Raw genomic sequence first — 13387 nt, 5'->3', positions numbered from 1 at the left:
ATATATCTAAATCTAACTGAATACCAAAATGAAAGGGCAGTTTGGTTTAATCCAAGTTAGCTTGTTAGGATACACCCTAGGAAGGCCTCCACTCCCACATTCAAATGATTTTACTCAAAGCTAGAGCACTCAGAATAGGTGAACATGTAAATCTTTAATTCCTTTCTAAAATTCAATTAAACGGGAAAGATCAAACCACTGGCTCTTTTTTCTTTTTTTTTTTTTTTCCTGTGTAGTCATGAGCTGCTGAGCTGCTCTGGCTCAGTTCTTCTCATTCCTGTAAATGTTTTCAACTTGCAGAAATTCTTATTTCCTCCTTTATTAAACAGTATTGTATATTCTGATTGTGGAAATAATACCCATCCTCTCACTTTGCATACTTTTACTTTAAAACTATGTAAGAGAACTGAGGTTCTGATTATTGTGTTTATTTGTCTAAAAAACAAATAAAGCTACTTATGAAAGACAAAAAAAGGTTACATACTATATACCATGTATTTAACATTGGTGACAAGACAAAATTATAGAAACAGAGAACAGATTAGTGGTTGCCAGGGAAGTGGGTGAAGCTCTAAAGGGCAATACGAAGAATCCATGTGGTGATCGGAGGGCTCTGTGTCTGCAGTGTATCAATGTCAGCATCCTGGTTAGGATATTGTACTAGTTTTTCAAGATGTTAACATTGAGAGAAACTGGGAAAAGAGTATAAGGAATCTCTGAATTTTTTTTTTTACAGCTGCATGTGAATCTACAACTACCTCAAAATAAAAAGTTTAATTTAAACAAAGTATGCCAGTTTGAATGTATTGTGTCCCCCAAAACGCCATTATCTTTCATGCAATCTTGTGCGGGCAGACATATTAGTGTTGATTAGATTGTAATTCTTTGATTGAGTGTTTCCATGGAGATGCAACCTGCCCAACTGTGGGTGCTAACTCTGATTGGATAGTTTCCATGGAGGTGTGGCGCTGCCTATTCAGCATGGGCCTTGATTAGTTTACTGGAGAAATACATAAGCTCAGACAGAAGAAGCGAGCTTGCTACAGCCAAGAGGGACATTTTGAAGAACACACAGGAGCTGAGAGAGGGGCTGCAGCTTACAGAGACATTTTGGAGATGGCCTTTGTAAGCAAACTTTTGTTCTGGAGAAGCTAAGAGACGACAAACACCCCAAGAGCAACTAAGAGTGACATTTTTGAGGAATTGCAGCCTAGAGAGGAACATCCTCAGAGAAAGCCATTTTGAAACCAGAACTCCAGAGCAGATGACAGCCACATGCCTTCCCAGCTAACAGAGGTTTTCCGGACACCATTGGCCATCCTCCAGTGAAGGTACCCGGCTGTTGATGCGTTACCTTGGACACTTTATGGCCTTCAGACTGTAACTCTGTAAACAAATAAACCCCCTTTATACAAGCCAATCCATTTCTGGTGTTTTGCTTAACAGCAGCATTAGCAAACCGGAATACAAAGTAAAAAAAAAAAAAAAATTAAAGAAAGAAAATAATTAGTCCTCTCTGTTCCTTAATAGGTCTGGGTGTAGATATCTATAGAGAAAATCCTAGAAGGGAGATTGCCTCAACATTAAAAAAAAGAAGAAGAAGAAATATTTAGTGATTATGACTCAAACCATTGGGGGTCAGCTCTTACCTGTAACAAAGCTCCCATCAGTGATGCCAGTGCAGCCATTCCAATACACAGCACTCCATACAGCACACCTAGAGGGATAATGTAAAAGTTGGTGTAAAATCCAGACCCAGAGGATTCAAATTCTCAATAGAATAAGCTACCACACATTTGATCCAAAGTGAGTTATATCACTGTGGTGAAAAAGGGCCACATACATCAAAGCCAGCAAAAAAAGAAAGAGGTGTTTTCCCAAAGTATCAGTTACAACAGGATTAGTTAAAACATTAGGTTATATAAGAAAGAATCCTTCAAAGTAACTATAAGGATATTAAAACCCAGAACTATTGTGTTATTAATCTAATCCTCCATAAAAATTTGTCCACAAAGGAAGGCTCAGGTTTCCAGTCTTCCAAAAATAGAGCACAATGCAATTCATCTCTGCTCCGTACAATAAGGGTTAGGGGAGTGGTAAGTGTGCATTTCTCCCAGGGCAATGGCCACCACAAGGAATGGTTTGGAACTTTAAACCCCTCATGATCTTCATCATCACCCCCAAGCCTCTCCTGTTGAACTAGCAAAGGCAGCTTCAAGATAAGTAACATAAAGTCCCTTTCTACTAGACTGCTTCCCCCAAACCTTCCTATAGAAATTCTAGGGCCACTACTGATGGTCAGGTTACGGGATCATTTTCCCGTTTTGAATTTCAGTATTTTTTGCTTTCCTCCAGGATGCATATGTATTACTTTTAAAATTAAAAAAAAAAAATTTCCACACTAAGCTATTTTTTCCATTCAGCAAAAATCACCTGAAACTGGTCAATATAATCTCTCACACTCAAATTTCAAAATTAAAAAAAAAAAATGAATGGGAAATTTGATCATCATAAAATTAGTACATTCTTTATATTATGTTATTCCTGCCTCTTTCACTCACTCACACAGATCCAAAATTTTCAAGTATGCTAACTAAATAATCTTTTTTCACCCAAATAGAAAACCTTACATTATTTTTTGCACAGAGCTCATATGGCAATGATTTTTTATGCTTCTTGATACTAAAATAAATACTATTTTCAACATATTTAGCTTGCTTCTCCATTTGACAGGTCATCAAAGGTCACCATTGTGGTTTTTTTGTATTCAAAGTTATTAGAAACACACTTAAATCATCTGTCATTTTTTCTCTATGATGTCTTTACTGCACATACCTTAAGACAATGACTTTAGATAACCTGTTAAAATAAATTAAAATCTCATCTAAACTAGCAGAGTTTATTTGCTATTACCCATCAACATCATTCCTTGAACACCAGTTAGTGTCTCTTGCTTCATTTCCATTATCTGTAAACCTCATAGCAACCCTAGAAGGCGAGTGTTATTGTTCTCATTTTCCTCTGAATAAATAACAGCAAATGGGTCACTGGCTTGCTCAAGTCTATTCAGCTGGTAAACTGATGAAGAAGGATTCTTTCTGTTTGACCTCAAAAGCTTCTATCCATTCTACTGGTCACATAGTTTCAATAATCCTGTAATAATCCAGTCAAAATATTCTTTAAGAAGTATTGTATCATTCTGAAATTATGCTCCAGGATTAAAACTGGGTACATAATAAAATGATGCAATGCTATTTAAATTTAGGGGCACTGAAAAATACAAATTAATCACTTACCCCAGGCCACAGCCATGGCAATTATATATAGAATTATGGCTCAAAATAGAGTATTATTTACTATTTCTTGACAGTCTATTAGTGTCCTTCATGTGAGGTTAAAGATTCTTTTCAAAAACAGATTTGTCAAAAAACTACAAATTACACTAGGAGAAATGAAGATGTGGCCCAGTCAGAGGAACAAACTTACCCCTCAATTAAGATACTGTTGAGATATTGTTTCATTTTAATGAAACAATCAATTAAAGATTCTCAAAGAAATATGCTAAATCAATTCAAAAACCAAAGCAATGAATTCAAGGAAGATATGGCAAAAGAGATGAAGGATATAAAGAAAACACTGGGAAAACATAAGGTAGAAATTGAAAATTTGAAAAAACAACTAGCAGAATCTATGGCACAACACAAAATATGAAAAACACAATGGAGACATACAACAGCAGATATCAAGAGGCAGAAGAAAACACTCAGGAACTGGAGAATAAGACACCTGAAATCCTACAGACAAAAGAACAGATAGGGAAATGAATGGAAAAATATAAGCAACATCTCAGGGAATTGAATGACAACATGAAATGCATGGATGTATGTGTCATTGGTGTCCCAGAAGGAGAAGAGAAAGGAAAAGGGGCAGAAGCAGTAACAGAGGAAATAATCAATGAAAATTTCCCATCTCTTAAGAAAGACATAAAATTACAGATCCAAGAAGTGCAGCGGCATACCACAAACAGAACAGATCCAGATAGGCCTATGCCAAGACACTTAATAATCAGATTATCAAACGTCAAAGACAAAGAGAGAATTCTGAAAGCAGCAAGAGAAAAGCAATCCATCACATACAAGGGAAGCTTGATGAGACTATGTGTGGATTTCTCAGTAGAAACCATGGAGGCAAGAAGGAAGTGGTGTGATATATTTAAGATACTGAAAGAGAAAAACCACCAACCAAGAATCCTATATCTGGCAAAACTGTCCTTCAAATATGAGGAGAGTTTAAAATATCCTCTGACAAACAGACAATGACAGCGTTTGCAAACAAGATACCTGACTATAGGAAATATTAAAGGGAGGACTACAGACATACAGGAAAAGACAGGAGTGAGAGGTTTGGAACACAGTTTTGGGTGATGGTAGCACAGCAATGTACGTACACTGAATAAAGATGACTGTGAGTACGGTTGAAAGAGGAAGGTTAGGAGCATGTGGGACACCAGAAGGAAAGAGGAAAGATAAAGACTGGGACTGTATAACTCAGTGAAACCTAGAGTGCTCAACAATTGTGATAAAATGTACAAATATGTTTTTACATGAGGGAGAACAAATGAGTGTCAACCTTGCAAGGTGTTAAAAATAGGGTGGTATTGGGGAAAAAAATACAATCAATGCAAACTAGAAACTACAGTTAACAGAAACATTGTATTATGCTTCCTTTCATGTAACAAAGGCAATATACTAAAGCTAAATGCCTATAAGAGGGGGACATAAGGGAGGGGTATGGGACTCTCGGTATTGGCAATGTTGTCTAACTTATTGTACTTTAGTTTAATTCTATCTTTCCTTTTGTTGCTTTTTTTAACTGTCTTTTTTTCTTTCTTTTTCTTTTTCTTTTGTCTCTCTATCTTCTTTGACTCCTCCTCCTTCTTTGTGGAAGAAATGGAGACGTCCTTATATAGATAGTGGTGATGGTGGTGAATGCATAAATATGTGATTATACAGGGAACCACTGATTGTTTACTTAGGATGGAATGTAGGGTGGGTGAACAAAACTGTCTTAAAAAAAAGGGGTTGATGAAGAAAACTTGGGGGCACTATATTGAGTGAAGTAAGTCAGACACATAAGGACAAATATTGTATGGTCTCACTGACATGAACTAATTATAATATGTAAACTCATAGACATGAAATATAAGTTACCAGGATATAGAATAAGGCTGAAGAATGGGGAGCAGTTGCTTATTATGAACAGAATGTTTAACTAGGTTGAACTCTGTTTGGAAATGGACAGAGGTGATGATAGCACATTATTGTGAGAAAAACTAAAAGTGCTGAACGATGTGTGAATGTGGCAGAAAGGGGAAGCTTAGAGTCACGTATGTCACCAGAAGGAAAGCTGGAGGTTAAATATGGGAATGTATAAAACAGTGAATCTTGTGATGGACAATGTCCATGATTAACTGTACAAATATTAGAAATCTCTTTCATGAACTAGAACAAATGTATGACACTATAACTAGAAGTTAATAATAGAGGAGTATATAGGGGAAAATATACCTATTGCAAACTATGTATTACAGTTAGTAGTATTTTAACATTCTTTCAACAACAGTAACAAATGTATTACACCAACACTATGAGTCAATAATGGATGGGGATGGTTAGGGGTATGGGAGGATTTGAGGGTTTTTTTGTCTTTATTTCTTTTCTGGAGTAATGTAAATGTTCTAAAAATTGAAAAAAAAATTAATTGTGGTGATGGATGCACAGCTGTATGATGGTACCAGGGGCAACTGATTGTGCACTTTGGATCTTTGGATGATTGTATGCTATGTGAACAATTGCAGTAAAATTGAATTAAAAGGAAAAACAAACAAATTTGTTAGTCATTTATTCCAAAACACTTATACCAACATGTCAAAATAAGGACAGAGTTCTTTGAGGCGTATATTACTTTTGGTACATGTGGGAACTGGGTATCCTTAAACCTTTCCATTCAGCTGGTATTTACCCTTAATAATATTCTGCAACCTAAAAATAAAAGTTTAACATTTCTTGAACAATTTTATAGACCATCTCCAGAAGAGTCGACACAAGCAAACAGAGCAGACAATCAAGAGAAGTTAAAAAATCTCAACACTTTTTCTTTATCTTCAATTCATACACCCAGACCACGGGAAAAATGGGGCTGTTGGTTCCAAACTAAAGATATTCCTTAGGACCATGGACTTAAGTCGAAAGTGAAAAGGGTTGAAATTTTTTTCTTGTGGCTAAGAATTTTAACTTAGATTTGGAATAAGGGAGGAAGGAAGGAAGGACAGTCACACAGGATACCAAAAACTTATTCTTTATTGATCACTTGAAGTGTCTCCCAAATCTTGTTTGCAAATATGCTCACGTCTACATCAAGTCATAGCCACACGTGTGTACATATATAAACACCTAGAGGTTTTTATCTACATCTTCAGTCTCTAAAAATCATCTCTCTCTGAGCTAGTAAGGATTGTGAAAATAGAAACTTACTTGTTCCTTGGGAAATCCAAGACAGCGATCTTTCTGAGAGTGACCTGAAGCGAGGTTTCACTAAATCTTCTACAGTCACTGCGGCTAAGGCATTAATACTGGATGACACTGTGCTGTGAGGGCAAACAACTTTTAACTTTAAGAACATGTGAGTGGGAATGAGAACGGAAAAAAAAAGGTCACTCCTAAGATAGAACTAGATTTCTACTATGTTATTATAAATGGAAGCTGATATCATTCAAGAATGATTCAGGTAACATTTATAGGTAAAAGGCACAAGGTAGCAAAACAAAAAAGATAATTTAATGTTGGTTCCATTTTGAAGTTAATTGTCAGTGCCTGTGGAAAGAATCTACATAGATTCCTCAGTATTATTATATAACAACTTAAAAACATATTTTTCTTCATGCATACAAGGGACTGTCACAAGCCCTCACTAAAATATGTCATAAATAGCAAAATTTTAATTTCCTGGACCCTCACTAAGATATGCTCTAAATATGGATGATACTAATTCCCTAGGGCAAACACAAGGAGAAAAGTATAAATGAAATGAATAAGTGCAATCATAAAATTCAGTATTCTTTGGACAGTGTATGTTATTTAATACGTAAATAGCTTTAACTCTAATTTTCCAGTTGAACAAGCTTTTGCCACATGTATACTTTATAAGACTTTAGGCACCCATGTTTGATAATCAGTGCAACTATATCAACTGGTCTTCATTACTGTGACCTTACAGGGTATGTGACAGTTGAATGGATAGCAGGGTCCTAGTTAAAAGTGGAGCCTGATGACACAGGCTGCTAGCCTACAGAGACAGGCCAAAAGAGAAGACTTCCAGGTAGATTGCCTAAGTTGGGCCATCGGTACCTAGCTCCACAATTCACTCTCATCTCAGGAAGTATCCAATAATGAAAGAAAGATCCCAATTGTGAAACCATATGTCCCAGAGTCAGAATTCATACCTCAATGTTCCACTGTAAGCACAGGCCACAAAAAGTCCAGGAAGCCCCGGATAGTCTTGCAGAATGTCCAGTACCAAATAAGGCATGAGCTGCAAAATTCCAAAATGCATTTCCCAAGTACTATTTGCTGTTGAGTAAACTTAATTAATGCCACATTTATCCTATATCCTTCAGGAATTAATGGGAGCTATTCCACATACCAGAAATTTCCAAATATCTAAAATTCAATGCTTTAACTGCTAACATTTAGAGAAACAAATAGTGCAGCTGTTAAGGGTAGAGGCTTTGGATTCAGACAGAAGTGCTTTTGTTATTTAATTTTTTTGAGCCTTAGTTTATGCATCTATAAAATAGGTATAATAACATCAGTAAAACCATAGAGTTTCTGTAAAGGCTAAATTGGATAGCGTATGCAAAATTCTCAGCACAGTATTTAAGATGCATTGAATGCTCAATACAAGATAGCTGTTATTCTTTGGAATAATAAATCATTTTTATGGAAATATATAACTCACACCTCTGTACTTAAGTAAACAGCACTCGCTTAATGTAATTTAAACTTTCCTTGATAATTCAAGGCCAGTTTTTAATATCCTTATTGTCTTCATAATACAAACTACACACAATAAAGACTAGCAAAAATAAAAAAATATTCTTGATTAGAGGGAATATAACAGAAGTGTGCCTCCATCTTCAGTGTAAATATGATTCTTGGATTCTCTGAGACAATAAGAAGAACATGTTTATCCAAAGGAAGGCATAAGTTAAGATAGAGTTGAAAACAATTGCTCAATGATGTGCTCATTTTCTAATTGCCCAAACTTGTATTTTTCTGGGAATATGTGATGCATATTGCATAAAATTCAGCCTAACTTCATTCTAATTAGTTCCCTGGCACTCAATTTACAAGCAAGTCTTAGAAAATAATTTTGGCAAAAACTTGAGCTTTGGAGTCAGGCAGTTCTGGGCTTGAATTCTAGCTACACTGTCTGGTGACAGCCTGCCTGAGTTGTATCCTGGCTCCAGGCTTACTAGCTGGTTACTGGTTACCCCACTTCCTTAATTTCTCTGTGCCTCAGTTCCTCATCTCTGAAAGGGGGCAACTGTAGAACCTACCTCAAACAGTAGCAGTGAGGGTTAAAAGCTGAAATTTGTATAAAGCACTTGTGATAATGCCTGGCCCATGGTAGATATTTAGTGAGTGTTAGCAATTATTCATATTTATTTGCTTTGTGACCTTGGGCAAGTTGTATAACCTCTCTGAGACTCATTTCCTCATCTATAAAATGAAGACTACAGGATTGTGAGAGAAAGCCTGCAAAGCTCTTGACACGGAATCTAATCACATAGTTAGTATGCAATAAATGTTCACTGATTTGATCTGTTTTACCATCATTTTAAAACTGTTTGGAAGATGACCTGTTCGTAACCGGCTATTTAAGAACATCTACGAAATGTTCCACAGTACCATGGTTTGTCTACATTTCTACTTCCAGGCTGAAGGCATTTCTAGTTAACAATACTTGACTTGAGCTTTTTTTCCAGATATTTCACCATTTTAATTTTGGATACAGCATCCTTCATTCTTGTTATTACTGCTAAAATAAAAAGTTGGCAAATGCTTTATAGAAATTAAAGATGATTACCATGTGCTCATTTTCTGTTTTCTCTCCCAAAACATAAATACTCTCTCCTCCCAACTAATAATGAGATGACTGCCTTTGGATGTCATTAGTGCATGTGTGAGAAAGATGTGGTACTGAACCTGGTCTGGTGCAGACACTTTCTTGGATGTCCAAGGATCACAATCGCGATATCTAGAATATAAGGCAAGCCCACAAATCACTGAACAGGCGAGGATTATCCAGAGTCCCAAAAGATTGACGTAGAGAGACCTACAGAGGTAAAAACAAACCAGCAAATGACAATTGTAATTTCTTTCCGAAAGATTAGGAAACTCAAATGGAAGAGACCTTCATGATTATACTTCTATATACATTAAACACATGCACATTATCTTTGGTTATCAAAAATGCCAGTTATTTTATTCTAGTCTAATTTTCTGCTTATGATGTCAATCCACAATGTATTTGGAATTATTTGGAATAGAAGGGGTTGTCTCACTGAATGATGCATCCTTCTGTTCAGAGTCCCATGAGTGTTCTTAGTTTTATAATTGTATCTAATTAGAATACATCAGGTCTTCTTGTCATGAAGTAAAGATTTTAATAGTTAACAGTGCAGTGACTACTAGTCATTTTCTTTTTTAAAATAGCACAATTATAAACTGCTAAACATTGTTATCATCTACATGGCAACTCACCAAACTTGCTTAAAAGTGGTTTGCAAGGCTGCCCATTAAGGATGAAAGACAGCCCTACATTCCTTGGACAGGAATCTTCCCAAACAATGTTCAGCATTAGAATATACAGTGTATACTCCAGTATGGTATAAAAGTTAAAGTAACATCACTGGAGTCAGACCAGAGTGTAAATGGGAGGCTGGGCAACTAATTTAGCCTCTTGGATCCTCAGTTTCTTCATCTGCACCTGGAGATAATAATGTCTGCCTCACAGAGTTGTGAGACTAAATGAAATAATATATAACACATAGCACAGTGCTTGGCATGTAATAAACACTTGTTAAATGGTATTTTATTTATATCATTAGTGTTAATATCACTGAATGCCACGCTTTAGAGATCCATTATATGTGTCTCACTAAGGTGGCTACTTTTTTCCATGGTAGTGTGATGAGCTGCCCTAGGTGGAAGAGAGAATCCCACCCAATGTCATGTTCCCCAACCCCCCAAGGACAGCCCACATTCAAAGAGCAGTGGATGCAGAGGTGTAAAGGCCCAGCCCCCACCAGGGACCAGAGACCTCACTTGGGACCAGACGGAAGAGGCATCCAGCTTTAGCGCCTCCTCCAAAGAGTCAGCTGAGTCCTCTCTTGAGACTGCACAAGGCACAAGTCCTCCCTCTGCACCATCCAGCTTCCTACCCTTCCAGGGGGGTGTTTCCATAATAAATCCTTGCATGCTAACCTCCATCTCACAGCCTTCTTCCTGGAAAACCCTCCAAACAACAGATTGGCAGCCTTTTCCCTGGACTTGACTGAATTTACTATATTTTATTGCTGTCTAAAAATAGTGTGTTATGGATCGATTCCAAAAATATATGTTCAAGTCCTAACTCTGGGTCCTGTGCATGTCACCCTATTTGGTAATAAGATCTTTGGAGATGTGATTAGTTAAGATGCCCAACTGGATTAGGTTGGGTCCTAATCCGATATGATTGACCCCCTAATAAGAAGGGGCAGTTTGGACCCAGATGGACAGGCAGGGGACAGCACCATGTGGCAGAGGCAGAGACTGAGACGCCACAAGTCAAAGACTGCCATGGATTGCCGGAAGCCACAGCCAGAACCCTTAGACTCCAGAGGAAGCATGGCCCAGCCAACACCTTGATTTTGGGCTTCAAGTCTCCAGAACTGAGAGACAATAAATTCCTGTTGTTTGAGCCAACTGGTCTGTGGTGCTTAGCCACAGCAGCCCTGGTAAACTAAGTTTACTCTCAATATATTCAGTTCTGACATGTAACATCACAAGATTTTCATGTCCTCCTTCGAACAGAAAATAGAGTTTCCTCTCCCACCCCAACCACCCTGAACTCCTAATAGATTTACTTAGCAGTTTTGAGCCCCTACATGCATGAGTCGGCCTCATCAGCTCAGGGAGTGGCGGTCACCAACTGGAACAGAGCACTCCTGAGAAAGAGCCGGTCACAGTCCCCAGACTCTTTGCTGAAGCCAAGCAGAGCTTGACTGTCCCCTGACCACGCCATCCTCTCCTCCCCCGTGCTTTTGTCCAGATCACTCCGCTTTCCTGGAATGCCCTCCCACTCTTCTCCACTCATACAAATTGTGACCATTCTCAAGGATCTACCCTGTCAACAGGAACCTCTCACCCATCCTCTGCCTTCACAGCACACTCTCGCTCCCTTGCATTTGAGGTAGAAAAGGAATTCATTTACTGGCTCCCTAACATATGCGTGCCATGCACAGTATTTTATAATACCACCCATGAGGTGTGCAATATTTATTATTCTCATTTTACAGATTTAGAAACTGAGGTTCAGAGAGACTAAGTAATTTGCCCAGGATCACTCGAGTAACAAATATTAGGGCCGCATTACTGAAGTATTAGGGCTGGATTACAAAACTAAGACAGTGTCTGAAAATAAAATGCACAGGCACAGCTGGTAATATAACACTCTGGGACATTTCCTCTATTGCTACATTGTTTCCTGAATACTTCTCTGTTGTACTTCTCTATTATTATTTCATTTTTCACATGCTTGCATCTTATTTTCCTAATAGGATGTTAAGTTCCTGCATGACAAGAGCCATATATTTATAATTTTTAAGATCCCTTAGTGACTTATACAAGCGGAGGCACAAGACATGCTTATTTATTCAATAAGATTTGTTAATCATTCATATAAATATTTTCAAAACTGATTCAAAACATACAGTACCATTTCGTTCTGCTTGATTTTCTTACAACTAAGTATGCCTTGGAATTTCAAGATACAAAATACTTAAACTTTAAAGAGTTTCCATAAAGACAACTGATGGTTATCAATGATTCATGCACCATAGTTTGGCTTACATTTTTGCTTGGAATCTGCTTTTACAGGAAACGTATCTCTGCACTTGGGATTGGTTGACACCGTAGATGCTGGCCCACGTGAAGGTACCTCCTATAATAATTGTCCAGAATGTGTGTCTTTGCAAAGGGTTAAGATTAAAACTAGATGGAAAGGAACAGAAAACAAAACAAAATCTGAATTGTATGCAAAAAAAATACACAAAAATTTCTCCTGGAATATTTTTGTAAACAAGCAATGTATATGCATACATCCTACATATGCATACACACATATATATTAATCAGTTAGTATAAAAGATAAAAATGTCTCCAACTTTTAAAAAAGAAAGAAAGAAAGAGGGAGGATGCAGGATGGTAGATATGGCATTGAAATAACTCAAAATTGACACATTTCGTATGCATAATTACACTCCTGGCACATGTATGATCATCATTCTAATTTATGTTCACGCTCAAGAAATCACTCAATTAGTGCAATTAAAAGGTTTCCATTTTCCAAACCGACCTTATATCATTATAATAGTGTTTTCTAAAATTGCTGTGTATGCAAGCAAAATACTAGTTAAAATTCATGTTATGACACATACATGGGTCCAAAATATTGCTACCAAGAAATCTAAACTTCCATAGTTGAAAGATCTTTTAATCCTTTTTAATGTATAACCTGGGAAGGAAATGATATGTTTATCTCTGATACACAATATGAACTTGAAAACTTTCTGCAAAATTAGCTACATGGAAACTTTTGGAAAATTATGAAATTCTGCAAATCTGTCTCAAATCTTATATTTGAGATCAGTTGAGTAGAGTGCTCTGATTTTACACATATTCCAGCATTCCTACAGAAATATGAGAGCCTCTATTCTATTCTCTGACATTTTAATATCAAAATCTAAGAGTTTTGGGAGTTTTGTCTCTTTATCCCACAGAGAAAGCAGTTTCTACATTAGCTAATGTAAGATGAGGGCCAAAGGATTCAGAGCTGTCTTTGGGAAGTAAAACAAGATTGAGAATGTCCAATTCAGTGTTTTTTAGGCCACATAGGATACATATACCAACTATAGGCTGTACAGGAAATGCCAACACAAAATCCTTCTCTTCACCTGTTTCAACCGGAGCAGGCATTTTGTCCGCCTATTTCGAAACATATCAGAATAACAAGAGATGTTCCTGAAAAGTTTGAAACACAATAAGGCTTTTCCTTGTTACTTAAT

General features: G+C 37.0%; 1 protein-coding gene across 1 annotated transcript in view; it reads right to left on the bottom strand.

Annotated features, from left to right (window-relative positions):
• The window catches only part of SLC5A8 (solute carrier family 5 member 8), a 49638-nt gene that overhangs the window by 19694 nt on the left and 16557 nt on the right, over window positions 1-13387 (bottom strand). The window contains exons 6-10 of the mRNA XM_037846754.1: window positions 12174-12314; window positions 9267-9396; window positions 7502-7590; window positions 6534-6646; window positions 1650-1717 (exon numbers count right to left, since the gene is read on the bottom strand). Of these exons, the coding sequence (XP_037702682.1) occupies window positions 1650-1717; window positions 6534-6646; window positions 7502-7590; window positions 9267-9396; window positions 12174-12314 (541 nt within the window). The remainder of the gene's footprint in view (window positions 1-1649; window positions 1718-6533; window positions 6647-7501; window positions 7591-9266; window positions 9397-12173; window positions 12315-13387) is intronic.

Source organism: Choloepus didactylus, chromosome 8, assembly GCF_015220235.1.
Source record: "Choloepus didactylus isolate mChoDid1 chromosome 8, mChoDid1.pri, whole genome shotgun sequence".
NCBI classification, from domain to species: Eukaryota; Metazoa; Chordata; class Mammalia; order Pilosa; family Megalonychidae; genus Choloepus; species Choloepus didactylus.
Note: the sequence above shows the minus strand (reverse complement) of the source record. Positions and strands in the feature narration are given on the sequence as shown.